The sequence below is a fragment of the Callithrix jacchus genome, chromosome 9 (genome assembly GCF_049354715.1).
Source record: "Callithrix jacchus isolate 240 chromosome 9, calJac240_pri, whole genome shotgun sequence".
Classification (NCBI taxonomy): domain Eukaryota; kingdom Metazoa; phylum Chordata; class Mammalia; order Primates; family Cebidae; genus Callithrix; species Callithrix jacchus.
The window spans coordinates 95,989,980-96,011,425 of record NC_133510.1 but is presented as its reverse complement, the minus strand read 5'-3'; the positions used below and the strand labels follow the sequence as shown (position 1 = coordinate 96,011,425).

The window sequence follows — 21,446 nt, the reverse complement described above, 5'->3', positions numbered from 1 at the left end:
CACATAACAATATTAACCCTAAATGTAAATGGGCTAAATGCACCAGTCAAAAGACACAGACTGGGAAATTGGATAAAAAACCAAAACCCATTGGTGTGCTGTATCCAGAAAACCCACCTCACATACAAGGATACACAAAGGCTCAAAATAAAGGGATGGAGGAAGATTTACCAAGCAAATGGAGAGCAAAGAAAAGCAGGAGTTGTAATTCTCATTTCTGATAAAATAGACTTTAAAGCAACAAAGATCAAAAGAGACAAAGAAGGTCATTACATAATGGTAAAAGGATAGATACAACAAGAAGAGCTAATGATCCTAAATATATATGGACCCAATACAGGAGCACCCAGATATATAAGGCAAGTTCTTAACGACTTACAAAGAGACTTAGACTCCCACACAATAATAGTGGGAGCATTTAACATTCCACTGTCAATATTAGACAGATCAATCAGACAGAAAATTAACAAGGATATCCAGGGCTTGAACTCAGACCTGGAACAAGCAAACCTGATAGACATTTACAGAACTCTCCACCCCAAATCCACAGAATATACATTCTTCTCAGCACCACATCACACCTACTCTAAAATTGACCACATAATTGGAAGTAAAGCACTCCTCAGCAAATGCAAAACAACTAAAATCATAACAAACAGTCTCTCAGACCATAATGCAATCAAGTTAGAACCCAGAATTCAGAAACTAACTCAGAACTGCACAGCTTGATGGAAACTGAACAACTAGCTCTTGAATGTTGATTGGATAAACAATGAAATGAAGGCAGAAATAAAGAAGTTCTTTGAAACCAACGAGAACAAAGACACAACATACCAGAATCTCTGGGACACATTTAAAGCAGTCTCCAGAGGAAAATATATAGCAATAAGTGCCCACATGAGAAGAGTGGAGAGATCCAAAATTGACACCCTATCATCAAAATGGAAAGAGCTAGAGGAGCAAGATCAAAAAAAAACTCAAAACCTACCAGAAGACAAGAAATAACTAAGATCAGAGCAGAACTGAAGGAGATAGAGACACGAAAAACCCTTTGAAAAATCAATAAATCCAAGAGCTGGTTTTTTGAAAAGATCGACAAAATAGACCACTAGCCAGACTGATTAAAAATAAAAGAGAGAACAACCAAATAGATGCAATAAAAAATGATAAAGGGGAAATCACCACAGATTCCACAGAAATTCAAACCATCATCAGAGAATATTACAAACAACTCTATGCACATAAACTAGTAAACCTGGAAGAAATGGATAAATTCCTGGATACCTGTGTCCTCCCAAGCCTAAACCAGGAGGAAGCCAAAACTATGAATAGACCAATAACAAGGTCTGAAGTCAAGGCAGTAATTAAGAGCCTACCACACAAAAAAAGCCCAGGTCCACATGGGTTCACAGCTGAATTCTACCAGACACAGAAAGAGGAGCTGGTACTATTCCTTCTGAAACAATTCCAAATAATCCCAAAAGGGGGAATCCTTCCCAAATCATTTTTTTTTATGCCTGTAATCCTAGCACTTTGGGAGGCTGAGGTAGGTGGGGACCCAAATCATTTTATGAGACCAACATCATCCTGATACCAAAACCCAGCAGAGACTCAACAAGAAAAGAAAATTTCAGGCCAATATCCATGATGAACATAGATGCAAAAATCTTCAATAAAATACTGGGAAACCAACTGCAACAGCACATCAAAAAACGTATCCATCATGATCAAGTAGGATTCATCCCAGGGATGCAAGGCTGGTTCAACATACGCAAGTCTATAAATGTAATTCATCACATAAACAGAACCAAAAACAAAAACCACATGATTATCTCAATTGACCCAGAGAAAGACATTTGACAAAATTCAACAGCCCTTTATGCTAAAAACCCTCAATAAACTCGGTATTGATGGAATGTATCTCAAAGTAATAAAAGCTATTTATGACAGACCAACAGCCAATATCATACTGAATGGACAAAAACTGGAAGCGTTCCCTTTGAAATCCGGCACTAGACAAGGATGCCCTCTTTCACCACTCCTATTCAATATAGTACTGGAAGTTCTAGCCACAGCAATCAGGCAAGAAAAAGAAATAAAGGGTATTCAAATAGGAAAGGTGGAAGCCAAATTGTCTCTATTTGCAGATGACATGATAGTATACCTAGAAGACCCCATCGCCTCAGCCCCAAAACTCCTGAAACTGATAAGCAACTTCAGCAAAGTCTCAGGATATAAAATCAATGTGCAAAAATCATAAGCCTTCCTCTACACCAATAACAGACTTAAAGAGAGCCAAATCAAGAACAAACTGCCATTCACAATTGCTACAAAAAGAATAAAATACCTTGGAATACAACTCACAAGGAACGTAAGGGACCTCTTCAGGGAAAACTACAAACCACTGCTCAACGAAATCAGAGAGAACACAAACAGATGGAGAAACATTCCATGTTCATGGTTAGGAAGAATTAATATCATAAAAATGGCTATACTGCCCAAAGTAATTTACAGAATCAATGCTATACCCATTAAGCTACCATTGACTTTCTTCACAGAACTGGAAAAAACCACCATGAACTTCATATGGAACCAAAAGAGAGCCCGCATAGCCAAGTCAATTCTAAGCAAAAAGAACACAGCGGGGGGCATCACACTACCGGATTTCAAACTATACTACAAGGCTACAGTAATCAAAACAGCATGGTACTGGTACCAAAACAGAGATATAGACCAATGGAACAGAACAGAGGCATCAGAGGCAACACAACCTAGCTACAACCATACAATCTTTGATAAACCTGACAAAAACAAGCAATGGGGAAAGGATTCCCTGTTCAACAAATGGTGCTGGGAAAACTGGCTAGCCATGTGCAGAAAGCAGAAACTGGACCCCTTCCTGACACCTTACACCAAAATTAACTCCAGATGGATTAAAGACTTAAACATAAGACCTGGCACCATAAAAACCCTAGAAGGAAATCTAGGCAAAACTATCCAGGACATAGGAGTAGGCAAGGACTTCATGAACAAAACACCAAAAGCATTGGCAACAAAAGCCAAAATAGACAAATGGGACCTAATCAAACTCCACAGCTTCTGCACGGCAAAAGAAACAGTCACTAGAGTGGATCGGCAACCAACAGAATGGGAAAAAACTTTCGCAGTCTACCCATCTGACAAAGGGCTGATATCCAGAATTTACAAAGAACTCAAACAGATTTACAGGAAAAAAACAAACAAGCCCATTCAAAAGTGGGCAAAGGATATGAACAGACACTTTACGAAAGAAGACATATATGAGGCCAACAATCATATGAAAAAATGCTCATTGTCACTGGTCATGAGAGAGATGCAAATCAAAACCACATTGAGATACCATCTTATGCCAGTTAGAATGGCGATTATTAAAAAATCTGGAGATGACAGATGCTGGAGAGGATGTGGAGAAAAAGGAACACTTTTACACTGTTGGTGGGAGTGTAAATTAGTTCAACCATTATGGAAGACAGTGTGGCGATTCCTCAAGGCCTTAGAAATAGAAATTCCATTTGACCCAGCAATCCCATTACTGGGTATATATCCAAAGGACTATAAATCGTTCTACTATAAGGACACATGCACATGAATGTTCATTGCAGCACTGTTTACAATAGCAAAGACCTGGAATCAACCCAAATGCCCATTAATGATAGACTGGATTGGGAAAATGTGGCACATATACACCATGGAATATTATGCAGCAATCAGAAATGATGAGTTCGTGTCCTTTGTAGGGACATGGATGAATCTGGAGAACATCATTCTCAGCAAACTGACACAAGAACAGAAAATGAAACACCGCATATTCTCACTCATAGGCGGGTGATGAAAAATGAGAACACATGGACACAGAGAAGGGAGTCCTAAACACTGGGGTCTATTGGGGGGAAAAGGGGAGGGCCAGTGGGAGGGGGAGGTGGGGAGGGATAGCCTGGGGAGAAATGCCAAATGTGGGTGAAGGGGAGAAAGCAAACAAAACACACTGCCATGTGTGTACCTATGCAACTGTATTGCATGCTCTGCACATGTACCCCAAAACCTAAAATGCAAAAAAAAAAAAAAAAGTTAATTCTTCATCTATTCTCTAAAGTTCATGGCAGTTCCTTAGGCTCCTATGGTCCTCTAATGTCTTCATACCTTTTTTTTTTTTGAGACACAGTCTGGCTGTTGCCCAGGCTGGGGTACTGTGGCTCAATCAGCCCACGTTTAATCTGGTAGTTATCCCTAAGTTGGCCATGCTTGATAGTTTCATTTCCAGTAACTCTAGCGTTCTTCATTCACCGCAACCTTCATGTCCTGAGTGCAGGTGATCTTCCCATCTCAGCCTCCTGAGTATTGGTCTACAGGTATGCACCACTACACTTCGGCAATTTTTGTACTTTTTGTAGAGACAGAGTTTCGCCATGTTGCCCGAGCGGGTCTCAAACTCTTTGTCTCAAGTGATCTGCTGACCTCAGCCTCCCAAGTTGCTGAGCCACCGCATCTGGGCATCTTCATGCTTTTTCTCTATCGACTGTTTGTCCTCAAGTTTGCACAAGAAGATAAGTTTCAGTAATCATGCTTACTTCTGACAGTGCTTACTTCTGACAGGCCCATAGTCAGCATTTCATGTATGTTCCTCCTGGTAACATGAGATAGGTACTGTGATTATCCCCATTTTACAGATAAGGAAACTAAGGCTCAGAGAAATTAAATAAATTATCCAAGGTCACACAGCTAGTAAGTGGAAGAATTGGCATTTGCACTCATGCAGCCCAGCTCCATAGTTCTTTCTCTTAAAAATTCCATTTTTTCACCTCCCCCTTAAATTTTAAACTATGTTCATCACACCTTTTATTTCTAAATGTTTGACTCCATCACTTATATCTTTTAAATTCATTTCTTCTTTTCCCATCCCTTGGTCTAACTCCACAATCTCAGTCAGTCTCCACTACTCTTTCAGAAGGTACCAGGAATATTTTCATCACATCCCATGGCCTTTTCCTTCATTCTTATTCTTCAGCCAGGTTTTTTACACTGCAGATCCCCTCCTTCTTAAAACTCTGCTCGTTTGATTTTTAAAGCCGCATTTCCTGAGTCCTCTTGAGCAACTTTGCGTATATGTTCCCTTTCTTTATACTCTGCCAACTTTTCTTTCATCAGATATTTATGAATTGCTTCAAGGGTTCTCACCTACACTGTACCCTTTATTGTAATAGGGAACAAAAGAATGAACAAAGTCCCTGCTCTTAAGTTGTATACTGATAATATAAGAAAGGAAAACATGTAAATACAGCAATACAAATAATAAGTTTTAGAATAAAAAAATCCATTAAGTAGAATAATGACATGAAGAAGGATTAACCAAATCTTCTCACAGCTTTCACAGAGGAGATAATCCCCAGACTATAAGTAAGTGTGTTCTCTGAACCCTGGGATTTCATGGAAATTTGTTTCAGGCCCATTGAGTCTTTGATCTGTAGAATTATACTCTGCATATGTGCATGAGTGAAATGTTCTAACTTACTAAATTGATAGGTTTATTTCTGAATCCAGTTCCTAAATTTTGTTTTATGCCTACATTTCTCCCCCCTAGAGCAGTGAGTCTCCTTAAATTAAAACATAGTCACAGTTTTTACCAAAATGTTAATATAACAGTAGACTGCTTTTTAAAAACTATGACCTGCATTACAAGTGAGAACATTTATTACAACTTGTGTCCCCAAACTTACATCTTAATGCTTAATTTCTTGCCATTATTTTTTATCTCTTTCTTCCATATGCTTTAACTTCATTTGTTTTTCTCCTACCTATCATTAAAATTCCACCTTACTCCATCTCCTTTCTTTTATGATGTTACCATGACTTCAGAATGTTTGAATGTCCCTGTATTAAATCACGTAAACTCAGAATCCTAAAATCATCTTTAATTCCTTCTTTTCCTATACCGAAACTATTCCAGGCCTTTTAATTTTTCCTTCATCTCACTAACTCTAGCATTCTTCTCTTCATTAAGGTGCATTCTCCCCCGTTCTGTTCTCACACCTAACTTGCCAAGCCTTAGCTTGTTTCTAAAGACTTTTGCTCTTACTCTTTGATCCTTCTTTCCTACTAGACTAAGAGTCTTAAAATACCGGTTTCATCCTATCACTGCTAAACTCAGAAACCTAGAATACAGAAAAGTGGTTGAGAGTGAGTTAAGAGTTAACTGCCTGCAGTCAAATCCCAGTGTTACCACTTACTAGCTATGTAATCTCTGATAAGTTACTTAGACTCTGTCTCACTCTCTTCACGTCACCTTAGGGAATTTTTTGGAGATTGTTACATAGCCTCTTACTTCCTTTACATTTGATCCTCCGTTTGTAATATAGATTGAGTATCCTTATATGAAATTCTTGGAACTAGCAGTGTTTCAGATTTGGGATTTTTTTGTATTTTGTAATATTTGCATATACATGACATATCTTGGGAATGGGACTCAAGTCTAAACATGAAATTTGTTTATGTCTCATGTATACCTTATACACATGATTTGAAGATAGTTTTATATAACTTTTTTATAATTTCACACATGAAACAGTTTGTGTTAAATGCGTATATGTGGAATTTTTCACCTGTGGCATCATGTCGGCACTCAAAAAGTTTCAGTTTTTGGAGCATTTCAGATTTTCAGATTAGGAATGCTCAACCCTGTATTTTACTGTATAACAGTGAATCTGCTCACACCTCAGGTATAGTTAGTGAGATAAGGGACTGAGTTTCCTTTTCTTTTTTTTTTTTTCCTTATAGCTGATGGTTGCAGAGAAGAATGGAACAATCCGGTTTTATGATCTTTTTGCTCAACAGGCTATTTTATCTCTTGAATCAGAACAAGTGCCATTAATGTCAGCACACTGGTGCTTAAAACACACCTTCAAAGTTGGAGCTGTTGCAGGAAATGATTGGTTAATTTGGGATATTACTCGGTCCAGGTACTTTCTTGATTTTATTTGTTTGTTACAGAAGAAAAGTAACTTTGCTAAATGATCCACTCGGCCATCCTGTTACACCTGGGACTACACTGACAAGCAAAAAGAATTCTCTCCTATAGAAGGCCAGATCTATGGATTTTTACCTAACAGCAGCTTGCTATGCAGATTTACTCTGGAAGTAACCCAGAAAGGACAGTGCAAAAGAGGAAACTGTGGATCTGTGCAATGTTTGCTTAAATTGGAAAACAGGGAAAAAAACCAACCCTGTTGCATAACAGTTCCCTGTAATGGTTCTAAGTCATGTCTTTATTGTGTTCCATCTGTTTTAACTGATTGCTTGTTTAGAATGTATTATAGTTTAAACACATTGGACATTCTGTCCTATAAAGAGAAAATACCTTTTAAATCTTAGTTTAAGTTCATTTTCTTGAGTCTAATAGAGAATTCATAAAATGCAAAATATTATCTTTTAGTCATCCTCAAACTAAGAGACCTGTTCACATGGATCGAGCCTGCTTATTCAGGTAATACCGTTTGTGTTGGAGCTTTGATTTGGTCTTTTGATGTTGTGCTGTGCCATCACTGGTCTACTTGTGCAGTTCTTTCCTTTGCACTGGATTTTTTTTCCCCTGATTGTTTTATAAGTGGTTATTTTACTTTCCCAACTAAGTCATTGCTTTTTTCTTTTGGTCTAGACAAGGAGTTGATTTGTTTCCAAATATTTTCTTTATACAAAAAAAACATGTAACCACTCCACCACTACCACCCGACAATTTGGAATATATTATGCTTCCCGATTGTGCTGTGCTGTTAAGGATGTAAATGTAGGGGAGCCCGTGTTCATGTATATAAACTTATCGTTGTGTGTTAAATGAAATCATGCTAGATAGCATATCTCTGCAATGTGCTTTTATTTTTCACTTAACATACATATCTGCCTTGTTCTTTTTCATAATACTCCATTGTATAGTGTGGGCATTAAGCTATTATTTCTTCTAAGTACCAGCCAAACCAAATAAGAGACTAAAACCAGTTATTGGGGATATTTTAGATTTGCTGGAATATAGCATAGTCTGTATTCCAGCAAATCTGAAATATCCCTGATAAAATTGTAGAACTTGGGGATATCATTATTGAGAATAAAATACATTTGACTAAATGTAAGAATGCCATGGATTATAAGATACATCCTGACTTTAGAGATGTGAACAAGTATACACCAATGAGCAAGTATACATCAATTTTAAAATCAGTGAGCTATGGTACTTATAATTCTGTAGGTAATCTCCAGGCTTGTTTAGCAGCTCATCAGTGTCATCAAGAATTCACAGACCCTTTTCATCCTTTCCCTCTGCTATTCTCAATAGCAAGGATTTGGGCTTGTTGCTTCATAGTCACTGGACGGCTGTGAGAGTTCCAGGCATAAGAGAATTATTCCATTTGCAGAACAATTAAACAAAAAAATAAAGGAGAAGAAGGAACCCGCTCTTTTTATGGGAGATTGCTGTGACTGCCTTAAACTAATTGTGTCTCATCCCTGGGGGTTGGACATCCTGTGCCCTGAACTAAGTTGGGGTTCACTTAGCATGGAAAAGGGACAGAATGGCTGTCATATTTGATGCCTTATTTGTGTTTTCTCCCACACGGTTAGCCCTTTGGGTTGTGAAAAAAAAGAACTGTATTAACCTTGTGTAACTTTGGAACTCAAAGTGACACAAAATAAGCACTTCATATATATTTAAAGTATGAGAAAATATTTATGGAATATTTTCCTGGAATTCCTAGTCTAATTATAAAGACATATGAACAAATTTAGGATTATTAAAATCACTGGTTTTATATAAAAAGAAACTGATTTCTGGCCAGGTGCTGTGGCTCACACCTATAATCCCAGCACGTCAGGAGGATCACTTGAGGTCAGGAGTTTGAGACCTGCCTTGGCAAGATAGCAAGACACCATTCTTACAAAAAATAAAAAAATGTAAACTTATCTGGGCCTCATGGTACACACCTGTAGTCCCAGCTACTAGGAAGGCTGAGGTGGGAAGATCACTTGAGCCCAGGAATTTGAGGCTACAGTGAGTTTTGTTAGCACTTCTGCACTCCAGCCTAGGTAACAGAGCAAGACCCTGTCTCTTTAAAAAAAAAAGAAAAGAAAAACAAAAAACCCGCTTCAGAAAAGCTTGTAGTTATCTGAAAGATACGATACTTACTTTTATGTTTCCTTATTTCTTAGGTGGTCCACAATTAGTGAAAATCTGTTTGCAACCACTGGTTATCCTGGCAAAATGGCAAGCCAGTTTCAAATTCATCATTTAGGACATTCTCAGGTAATGTGGAAATGTTTGTAACATATGTGCTTTTCTTAATTTGTGTTTTTGACTTTTCCACTCATAGGTCTAATTTGTTAACTAAAAACATTTGTATCTGTTACCTGTTTAAATTACAAGAAAAGGTGATTAATTTGTTTTTGATTTTTGTGTGTTTTTTGATGTTTACATACCAGTGACAACAGGTTTTTTTTTGCCAATATTCATGTAAGAAGCTTTTTATTTTTTCTGTCACTTTTATATTTTCTTCTTTATTTAAATACATTAATTTTGCTTGTTTGGTTGGTGTAGGCAGCAAAAATGGAGACTGGAATGTACCAGTTATTCATAGATAGATTGTATCCCATATTCCAGCTGCATATCAATAATGTGTATTTCACCTGTAAGGGAGAATATTTTTAAATTTTGTTTCTGCTACAAATATAATTTATCAGTGCATTTCATATTTTTGAAAGTCATTTTGATTTATTAATTTTGGGGACTTATTGTGCTTCTTGAATTCTTTACATATTTTATAGCCTGTCCTTGTGGGTTCTGTACCCGTTGGATCTGGCCTCTCCTGGTATCAAACTCTCCCTCTGTGTGTCATTGGAGGAGACCACAAGCTGTTGTTTTGGGTGACTGAAGTGTAAAGTTTTCTCTGTACCTTAGAGTCACAAACTTTGTATTTTTAATACACATTTTGAAGAATTTCTTATTTTTATATCAAATATACTGTATACTTTAGAAAATGTTTCAGTTGCTTTTATTACATAAAATGTTCATCGTTTGAAAAATTATTTTCCTATTCTGTTCTTTGTGTATATACATATATATCTTTTTTAATCGTCTTATAAAACTATATATTGACTCAGCAGCTCGGCTCCAGTGAAGAGATGACTAAGGAAAAGTAATGCTTTTGAGTTTATCAAAAAAGGAGTATTCAAAGTGTATCCTGTCTTCTATACTTTCAGTGTAGAATTCTAATTCTCAGGGTCACAAACATATCAAAAGAGAATAAAGTCCAGGTGCAGTGGCTCACACCTGTAATCCCAACACTTTGGGGGGCTGAGGTGGGTAGATCACTTGAGGTCAGAAGTTTGAGACCACCCTGGCCAACATGGTGAAACTCTATCTCTACTAAAAAAAATTAAAATAAAAAAATTAGCCCAGCATGGTTTGAGAGGCCAAGGTAGGAGAATCACTTGAACCTGGAAGGCAGAGGTTGTAGTGAGCCAAAATCGTGCCACTGCACTGCAGCCTGCGCGACAGAGCGACACTATCTCAAAAGAAAAAAAATCTCTTAGGGTACTCTGGAAGTGGTTGTTGAGTATATATATGTGTATGTATACTCAATGCAAAAAATGGTCTTTAGTTTCTTAAATATGTGATTGATTATATTACTCAACCCTGTTTATGCAGATTCCTTTGGACTAGGTGTTTTAACAGTCTTAGAACATCTGATATATGGGATAAAACTTACCTTGAAAAATGACTTCTAGTGGATACCTTTTTAACAGCCTCTTTTATGAATCTTCACTGTTCTTACCAAGAAACTCAAATGTTTTTGAGATGGGACCTAGTGGCAGTGGAACTGTGTTCACCCTCTCAAAAATCATTAAAAATCAACATTACCTAAGACAGCTGTATCACATTTCTGGGATACATTGTGATACGGACAGAAGCATATAAAATTATGGTTCTGCTTACCAGTCCTGTATAGAATTCAATACATTTTGACAAACTGTCAATTCCTGTAAGTTAATGTCCTCTCTGTAGCTTCATTTCCTCTTGTAAAATGCAGATAGAAATCATTGTTTTGTGGAGTTGCTGTAAGAATTAAATAAAGGTGAAAGAAAATACCTACTATGTGTCTGTCACACAGTTTAGAGATGTGTATTTATTTCAGAGATGAGTAAGTCTTATTTTTGAGGTTTTAGAGATTTATGTTAATTAATGTCAATAAATATTTTTTACTCAAGTTTTTGTAAGGTGTCTTAAAATAATTATCTTATGAAATCAAGAACATTATATTTTTAAGAGATAGGAGAATGTTCTAGGTAATTAAAGAATTCAGTGAAATTTTATAATCATGTAGATGTTTGGGTTCAACTTTTACATGCTTAAAAGTACAGATGAAAAATTTCATAGCAATTTCCAGTTCAATTATTTAATACAGTAAGATATTATAACCAAATGATATAAATTGTTTCATTTACCCCTTTATCAGAAGATTTTGAACGAACAAGAGTCTCTGTGATGGGGCAAGGATTCCTAAAAGTATCAGGATAGCCAAAGGGCTTTCAATAGTGACTCTTAAAAATCTTTATCATTTCAGGGTGTATCCAAGAAATAAAGTCATCCCTAAGGCCGGTGTATTCAAAAATGGTTGTTATATACTTCGAAAAATTGATGTAGAAAGTGCTGGGTTTTATTTAGGGATGGAAATTAGGCAACTGAATATGTTGGGCTTGGGTATATAAGAAATGGGTTCTCTGGAATAAGGGCTTATCCAAAATAAAAAAGTTGTCTGATGAAATTACCCAATAGGGCTGGGTGCAGTGGCTCATGCCTGTAATCCCAACACTTTCGGAGGCTAAGGCAGGCAGATCACTTTTGGTTAGGAGTTCGAAACTAGCCTGGCCAACATGGTGAAGCCCCATCTCTACTAAAAATGCAAAAACAAAATTAGTAAGATGTTGTGGCACGTGCCTGTGGTCCCACTTACTTGGGAGGTTAAGGCAAGAGAATCGCTTGAACCCTGGAGGAGGAGGTTGCCATGAGCCAAGGTCGTACCATTGCACTCCAGCCTGGGCAACAGAGTGAGACTCCATCTCAAAAAAACAAACAAACAAAAAAGATTACCCAGTAGGACTTCTGTGTCTTGCAGTAGGGGAAGCTGTGTTGGAAAATAATAACTCATGATGATTGCATGTGATTATGCCAAAAGACAGGAAATGTTATCCTCAAAGAGAAGAAAATGGTGGTTCCATTTGTGAATGAATATAGTGACTGTAAGATAAGACATTCTCAAGAAATGAGAGGGTTGCCTTTACCGGTTAGTTTCAGGAGTGAAATGTACTTTATCCTGTGTAAGCATTGAGAACTCTAACCTCTTTTTCTTTAGATCATAAAAGCAGGCTACAGGACCATTTTCCAACTTACACTTTGTTGTTAAACTTTATTTTGTTTATTTTGAAATTGTATAGTGATTTTTTTCCTGAGTAAACTTTGTTCTTTGAAATATGTTTAAATTATACTAAACAGGAGGAAGTATTTATGAGGAATTAGTTACTGGTCATCACTTCTAATTCCTGATGATAACATGAGATATTTCACATTGCGTGTCCTGGTTTTAGTTTTTCCATGTTTGTTTACAAATATGTCTAAATTTCTGTTATAATTTAAGTTTTCCTCAGGATTGCTTCACTTAAAACATCAAAGAGAAAAAGTTGTACTTATGTTCTGAAACTTGTATTATTTAGGACTATTGAAGCAAAAGTCAGGATATCACAAATCTGCAAGATGTCAGAGCCAAATCTTACTTTTTCAGAATGATGGGAATGTAAGTTCCATTTCATTTTTATGATTTGGCTTCTATGTTGTGAATATTTCAATATCTTTCCCTGGCCAAAACACAAAATCACACACCCATGCACTCCAATTTGTTTCTTACTTTGGTAATTTGTGACTGTGTATTGACACTGACCCAGAAATGTTTCTGTTGCTGTTTTAAATCTCATGTCAGTGGAGAAGAAATTGAAATCTGGTTTGCACATTTGTGTCTGTTTTTTTGTAATTGTCCAAAATCTGACATTGTCCCAGAGATGCTGATTGGGAAGTTATGAGGTAATATTGTGCCCAAGACTGATTTTAATAGTTTTTAGGAGAGAAAAAGTATGGCTCTAGACTATTTTCCATGTTTTTCTATACCTCGAAAAGTTAAACTTAGTTTAACCCAACTTTATTCCATAGAAGTAGTAGCCTTAGCTTTGGGCTCAAATAAAATTTGCCAAATAAAAATGATAATTATTATTCATTTCCACACACTCCTCCTGAGAGCTTGGTCAAGTCCTCAGAAGCAGCATTGTGTTCCAATATATCTTTATCAAACTGTTTGCTCAGTAAAAAGGACAGGAGAGAACACTCTGTTTCTTTAATTTTAACACCTTGCTGATTCAAAAACATTTATCTTAACAGGCATTTGAAAAGAATTTCAAAACAATTAACATTTGTTTCTAATTATACATTTAAAGAAATAATGCCCTTTAAAAATGTGAGAACTTATTTATTAACATGATTTTAATTTATAGCAACCATTTGTTACCTAATCACAATAACACCACAAAATAATTAATGTATCAGCTTTGAAGATCTCATTTCACAAAAGCTAGAAAAACATACATGTTATGATATATCCATTACTCAAACTCATAAGCACTTCCATTTGCATGCATTGGGCACAGATTTCATGGAAATTCAAAAGCATTTAATCTACTTTCTGACCTTTTCATCTGTTCTTTGAACTACCTTAATTAAAAAAAAAGTGTTGCCCTTGCGTAGGATCAAGTGATGTCTGAAACTTTCCTTGGATCAGCTTATTTCTGTGATATAGCTGTTTGCCTTTTGAACTAATTTTTGACAGGATGCTTTACCTTGAGGCTTGTAACACTTAATGTAAGCTTATAAAATCCACATGAACAATGGTAAACATGAGGAGACCACCAGGTTTCTCAGCCTTTACGAACAATTTGATTTAAAGATTTATGAAATATTCATTTTTACCAACTGCATTTATAATGCTGTAATGAGTTGAGTTTCTATTTCTATGTAGTAAAAGACAATAAATGCTGCTGGCATCTTTGCTTCTAATGGTGGTTAAACATAAAACTTTGATCTTATAAACACAGCTGTTGTCCTGTCATTGAGCCAAATTCAGACAGGATTAAAATCTGGCCAAAATTGAGGTTAATCTTTGCAACCATCTTAAGTAAGAGCTTTCTAATACTGTTTTAGGAAATCTGTTTTTGAGGCAGCATAAAAGGAAGTAAGTTCCAGACAACTGACCTCTAAAGTAAGCCAGACACAACTAATGATAAATTATACCATAGTGATAAAGAAGATAGAAAGGTGGAAACTGTGTAACCAAATAAGTTCATTTTGGTTCATTTTTACTTAGAAAGTCAGCTTTTACCATAATAGTCTTAGTTTACATTAAGTTTAAATCAGACCAATATAAGTTACTTTTTAATGAACTTTCAACCATCTTAATTTAGTGTTTCTTTGGTTAATTGCTAGTATTTTCTTCCATTAATACTAACTAAAACCAGGTGTTTATTACAAATAGAATAACTTAATATATTTCATTGTAATTGTTGTGTAATAGCTCATTTTGGTTTCCAGCCTACAAAAAAATTTTTTTCATTAAGTATTAGACTTTCTGGAATTTTGTATACTTTGCCAAATGTTCTGTAGGGCTGATTCTCCTGTGATTTGGACGTTAGCACCTCAAGCTGTATTGTGAACAGCTAATAATGCATTTCTCTCCAAATTACCTATTCCAAGAGAACCTTTGTGGGACTACCCCTCACCTGAAATCTGTAGAGCTAATGTTGGATTTATCTCATAGGATTTTCCTGGCATGTGATTATGCGCAAGTACAGGATGTGGTTATATAGACAGCTTTCAGAGTTCTCACCTCATCTTGAACTTAATCCACAAATCCATTAAATCCTAAAACTAGGGAACAATTCTGGAATTCTGTCAGTGGTTTTTGACCTCTTTCTCTTCTTATCATTACACCCACCTACCACAATAACTAAGATGTATTTTTTTGTGTATACAGTCTTCATGTAACCCTGGGTTGTTGTTCCCCAACCTTGGTGGCAAGTACCTGGGAGAATATGGAACTATTGCAAGGTTTCTCCAAATTATATTCATGCTACCACTAGCAAAATCCTCTTTTTCCCTAGAATTCATGACCTCCTAGGGTCCTGAGATAATAAAGACAGCCCCAGAATCAAACTTGTTCACATATTCCTAACAGATTTTTACTTAAGGTGTCTTGCCATATTTCACTTCCTCCCCAAAACACCATAATAGGAAGGAGGGGAATGACCTGGCCAAGGAACTCTCCACTCATATTCAGAGATAGTGGCATTTGGAGATCTCAGCAATCTTGAGAGGGTAATAAGGCATTCCCAGATAGATGGAGGTGTGTCTGTCATCTTGATATCTACTACATGTCTTCAGATTTAGCTCTGGAGTTTGGAGAAAAGCCAATAGAGCTCACTTATATTCCTAATTTAAATTTCACACACAACAATGTATATGTGTTTGTTCAGTGAATATTAGATGTCCAACCACAATCATCATCAATGTTCTTCAAAATGTTTTTAATATTATTTAAAGGGCTTCTCACACTGAAAAACACCATGAACCATTTTCCTAGATTGACTGGCTTATAACTTGTGGCCCAGATATTTTGTAAAAGTTCATAGCAAAGGCTCTAGCATGATCATATTGAAGAAATGCTGATGCTGAACTTCAGAGTAGTTTTAAGTGATTTTATTTGGTTGTGATTCAAAATGACCTGACCACTTTATGAAGTCCAGGTGCTGAGTCATTTACAAACAGGCAGGGGAGGTTAATTAGAAGCAGCTGATAGTGGCATCATTTGCTGCTTTTCAAAAAAATAAATGGAGATGGCAATTCTATGAAGAGAACAGAGTGCTAATAAGTGTGCAAAGCTAAGCAAAGACTATGGCTGATGTTTACCTAATTTCTACTGCACCAAAGGGGGAAAAATATGACTCAGTGAATTCGAGATAAAGTACCATAACTCTAAAAATAGTAATGGTTGCTCCTGAGAAGTCCCCTCGCTTCTGCTTCTCTCTCCTAACCAAACTGGTGTTTCCCTTGTGGCCTTGTATGGCATGGTGTGCCTCTGGGGGACAATAAGTACTAAATCCTTTCAATAGCATTAGCTTCTCTGTGTCATCTCTTGTCTCCATAAGTAAAAGTCCCATGAGTACAGTGAGACCTTTTCCCAGCCCCCTCAAAGAAGGCAGGATCATTTTGATTGTTCTTTTGCTGAGGAATAGCTGACTATAAGTATCTGTAGGTCTCTTCTCTTGAGGTAGTTAGCTTTCCAGAGAGGAATCAAGTCTCCTGCCCAGAGGATATAAGGTTACAACTCAATTTTCTGTATGAAGTTAGGAAAGCCAGAACAATGAAAAGGAATAACTGGAAACATGAATTACTAACACAATTGAAGTAACAAGGCTAAAATTCCTTCACTTAACCAAGTCTCAACAGATGACTGGTATAATTCCTGAGAGATGGGGTTGAGGAGGAAATAAGGATGGGAAACATTTAATTTTGTTTTCCCACTATTATGAATCAACACCATGCCTCTCTAACTGTTCCATCCTGAAGCAGAGCAGGGAGAAATACAAAAAAAAGGAGGGGAGGGGAGCCATTTTTAATTGTTTTCCCACCTAAGACCATACTCATGATAAAAATAAATAACAGCAATGTTCTGGTAATCTTATGAAAACATTTCAAGAAATTGAAAAATTCTTAAGGTTTTTTTCTTAAATGAATATATGGAGGTGGCACATATAGTCTTTGAAATCAGTATTCATTAAAATCTATTTTGCCCCCAAAATTCACTACAGTAAATGAAATTAGTTAATACTTTTCATTTTTACCAGTGCAAGAAAACCTGAAGGAAAGAGTACATATTTCAAAAGGTATCTGGCAGTTGGCCAAGACTTCTAGGTATAGATTCTTTTTAATAGTCCTGGAAATCCTTTATTAAAATGTGAATGGCACCGCTCTCAGGAACTAAGGACAGTAATCATCAAGGATCCTAGGAGGCAAAGAAACTGCCACTCTAAAAACACAACCATTTAACAAAATTTTGTGTAGTCTATTGCTCCTAGGCCACAAGCCTGTACAGAACATTACTGTACTAAATCCTATAGGCAATTGTAACACCATGGTAATTGTGTATCTAAACATAGAAAAGGTGTAGTAAAAATACTATACCTTTTACTATAATCTAAAGGGGTCACCCTGTAATAGTCCATTACTGATTAAACAGTATGTGGCCCATAACTGTATCTAGAACCACATCATATACACATGTATACACAAATACACATATATAAACACCTGCTACTTACACATAACCATAACCATGAAGTTACTATGCTGTTTTTTTTTTAATTTTTCTCCTGGTTGGGAGCCTCACTTGGCTCTAGAAGAAGGCTAGGCTGACCGCTGGGGAATTCTGCTCAGGGAGGCTGATTAAGTGAGTAACCAGAGTTGTGAGTTCCACCTAAATTGAAGGTTCATGGAATATCAAGTAAGATGTGGAAGTACAAGGTTTATTAAGCCCAAATGTCACTCAGAAGATTTACTGTAGGTAAATCTACTGTATTCATTTACTGTAGGTCAGACATTAGGCTAGCGCCTTAATAGTGAACTAACAGAGACTGCCCTAAATTGATAATATAGTAGGCTTTGAAGCAAACAGGCAATTATATGTGCTAAGGTAGAGTTAAGCAGAGAATGCTATAGAAGCATATAAGAACAGTTAATCTAATCTTTGTGGGTTAGGGAAAGCTGTAAGGACGGAATGGTAAGACTTCTGCTAGTAGTTAGAATACAGAAAGATGCATGAAAGCCTTTTACATAGTGGTAATAAGAAATAACCAGATAAAAATCACACTTTTTGTGGGGCTGTTGAAAAGCAATGTCTGTAAGACCTTAATAAAATAAATTCTGTAGACATGCCTATGTTTGGAGGAACATAGTTAAGCAGAGAGTTGTGGCATTGCCATGCCCAGAACAAGCCTACCACACTCTAGGAGACTTTGCAGAGTTAAGGAGAAAGTGGCTGAGATTTTGCCAATGGTATAAGCTGGTGAGACAGACCTGGGTCTCAAAGGACCTCAATCACAAAAATAAATCACTTAGACTTACACCCCACCCCTAAGATTGCTAAGAAAGCAGCAATGGAGGAAATGCTTTTGATAAGTAGAGAAAATTCACTAAATCTTCCACATTCTTCCAGTGCTTGGATTTCTGAGCCCTACTGAAGCTGAATCCAGAGGTGAACCAACTGATCTAAAACTATGGCCCATCCCCCTCAAACTCAAACATTGACAAGATGCAGGAGCTGAGTTTTTCGCAGAAGGTGAATTGAATTAACTGCAGGTAAACGTAATCTAAAGTTGCAGCCCAGCACCAGCTTGATTCAAATTGTGAGTGAATCTGAATGTTTCATTCCTAACTGAACATTCTGTTCTTTTTTTCACAATGTCCAGAATAAAATTAAAAATTATAAGACATGCTAAAAAGAAGCAAACAACTCATAATTAGGAAAAAGTGGTCAATAAAAGCAGGCACATTGATGAACCAGAAATTGGAATTATAAGGACTTTTAAAAACTTTATAAATTTGTTTTTTTAATAAAGAGGAAAAGATGAATAAAGGGAATTTCATGAGAAAAATAGAAACTCTAAAAAACATTTTTAGAACAAAAATATATCTGAAATCAATTTATTGGATGAGTTTTATAATAAATTGGAAAGTAGGAAATACTTGAAGATAGGTTGGTAAGAATTATCCACACTGAAACACAGGGAGAAAAGAAAATGACTGGGGGAAAATGAGCAGAGCACCGTGACCTGTGGGCAATATCAAGCAGTCTAACATACAAATATTTTTGAAGTCCCAGAAAAAAAAGAAAAATGATAAAAACTTTTTGTGAAGAATTAAAGCCAAAAATCTTTCCAAATTTGATTTAAAACAACAACCCCTAGATCTGAGCAGCTCAGCAAGCCACAAGCAGGATAAATACAAAGAAAACCATACCCATACCCCATGCACATTATATTCAATCTTGAAAACCAAGGACAAAGGACAGAAAAGATGTGAAGAATGAGTAGGAGTTACCCAGGCAGAGGTGGTTAGGAAGCAAGGGAAATAGTTTCAGTCAGAGGAAAGACAACATCTTGAAAGACCCACACAGAGCAAGCAGTTCCAAGAATTGAAAGAAATTATTTGGGGTTAAGGAGAAAGTTGTAACAGTGAGAGGTACAATTAAAGAAGTGGCCAAGAGCCATAGAGAGGACCTGTGAGCATATTAAACTGAGGGCGATGGGGAAGAAAATTATATCCTGGGTAATATAATTAGATTTGTCTTCTTAAAAGTTACTGTGGCTAGGGCCAGGCGCGGTGGCTCAAGCCTGTAATCCCAGCACTTTGGGAGGCCGAGGCGGGTGGATCACGAGGTCAACAGATCGAGACCATCCTGGTCAACATGGTGAAACCCCGTCTCTACTAAAAATACAACAACAACAAAAAAAATTAGCTGGGCATGGTGGCACATGCCTGTAATCCCAGCTACTTGGGAGGCTGAGGCAGGAGAATTGCCTGAACCCAGGAGGCGGAGGTTGCGGTGAACCGAGATCGCGCCATTGCACTCCAGCCTGGGTAACAAGAGCGAAATTCCGTCTCAAAAAAAAAAAAAAAAAAAAGTTACTATGGCTACAATGTGTAGAATAGATTAGAGAGACACACGATGGAGGCAGGAACTATTGCAGTAACCCAGGCATAAAAGTGTATTGTACAGAACTTGAGATAGGGCAATAAAGATGCAGTTACAGATTGATTCAGGAGCTACTTAGGAGACAGAAGCGGTAAGAGGTAAAGGAGGATGGAGTAAAGAGTGACTGTTTCCAGGCTCAGCCACCAGCCTCAGGTCACATTCATTATCTTGTACCAAATAGAATGTCCCAAAGTATAATTCTGATCATGCCACGCCCCTGCTTTAAAGCTCTTCAGTGACTCCCATAATTTCTCTGCTCAAGATCTTTCCATGACTTCCCATTACACCCACAGTGAAAGCCAAAGCCCTTATGATGTCCCATAAAGCTCTGCATGATCAGGTCTCCACGTAATCAGACATCATGTCCTTCAGTTCCCCACGTTGCTCACTCTGCTTCAGCTCCCCACGTTGCTCACTCTGCTTCAGCTATATTGGATTCCAACGTGAGATTTTGGCTAGATATATAAATGTGAGAAACTCTAAAGATTGGGGACAGGAGAAGGAACCAGCAAAAGAAACTGAAAAGAAATGACCATAATGATAAAAACAAAACCAAAGATTTGCCTTCTTGAGAGAAAAATTAAGAAAGTTCAATCAGGAGAAGGTGATCAATCTAAGGTTAAGCTAGGCAACGTGAAACACCACCCACTCCCAAATAATTGCTACTGATGGTCTATGGATCACATTAGATAAACGTGGACTACAGTATCAAATCTGGCATAAAAGGCCCTTAAATGAAATTTTTCTGGCTATGTTTCCTGAGGCAGAATAGGGTCTGGAGGGAGGAAGCCTAAAGCCGATTCATACTGACTTCCTAGAAAAAATCAAAAGGAAAACCCCAACTTTCTATACCTAAGTAATAAAAGGACCAGAGGCTACTCCCTTTGCAAACCCCTACCTGTTTTGATGGGCAGGTGAAAATGGAAAGTACCTCTAATTGGTTGTTTTCTGCAACCAGTCAGATTTTGCATAGGAGTGTAATTTTGTAACTTCGCCTCAGCTTCTGATTAGTTGCTGTCTGCAACCAGTCAGAATGACTGTGGGTCAAATCTTCGTTTGCATAAAAGTGCAACTCAGTAACATCACTTTAGCCTCTGATTGGTTGTTTCCCCACAACCAATCAGATGTTTGCATAGGAATGTGACTGGTGTAACTTCAGCCTCTGATTGGTTGTCACAACCAATCAGACTGATTGTGGGTCACCACTTCATTTACATGAGGAGAACACCAAGTGGACAATGGGAAACATCTAGCTGGTATTTAAACAGAAGAAGATTCTGTATCCAGACCCTTGAGCTCCCACCTGCTCCCACACTGTGCAATGTACTTTTGTTTTCAATAAATCTCTGCTTTTTTTGGTTCATTCTTTCCTTGCTTGGTGCGTTTTGTCCAATTCTTTATTCAAAGCATCAAGAACCTGGATACCCACCACCAGTAACACTCCCACCTCATTTCCTACCATTCTCCATTTATGGGATCATTTGCTTCAACCAAAGCAACAGGGCCAGGTGCTGGTGGCTCACA

At 37.1% G+C, this 21,446-nt stretch overlaps 2 protein-coding genes and 1 long non-coding RNA gene across 3 annotated transcripts in view; 2 read left to right on the top strand and 1 right to left on the bottom strand.

Annotated features, from left to right (window-relative positions):
- Positions 1–6,849: 6,849 nt before the first annotated feature.
- On the top strand, positions 6,850–11,027 carry LOC144577643 (nucleoporin Nup37-like). Its single transcript, XM_078337056.1, has 3 exons — positions 6,850–7,516; positions 9,229–9,322; positions 9,841–11,027. The coding sequence occupies exons 1-3, from the start codon at positions 7,494–7,496 to the stop codon at positions 9,952–9,954; spliced, it is 231 nt and encodes a 76-aa protein (XP_078193182.1). The 5' UTR covers positions 6,850–7,493; the 3' UTR covers positions 9,955–11,027.
- LOC118144295 (uncharacterized) lies at positions 9,522–21,205 on the bottom strand. Its single transcript, XR_004728957.1, has 3 exons — positions 20,821–21,205; positions 11,012–11,131; positions 9,522–9,702 (listed from the first exon to the last, which is right to left on the bottom strand). It is a non-coding gene; the product is annotated as an uncharacterized LOC118144295 (long non-coding RNA).
- Positions 17,333–21,446, top strand: part of LOC100396917 (DNA damage-regulated autophagy modulator protein 1) — a 53,809-nt gene continuing 49,695 nt past the window's right edge. The window contains exon 1 of the mRNA XM_054238729.2: positions 17,333–18,506. Coding sequence (XP_054094704.1) covers positions 18,480–18,506 — 27 coding nt within the window. The 5' untranslated portion in view covers positions 17,333–18,479. The remainder of the gene's footprint in view (positions 18,507–21,446) is intronic.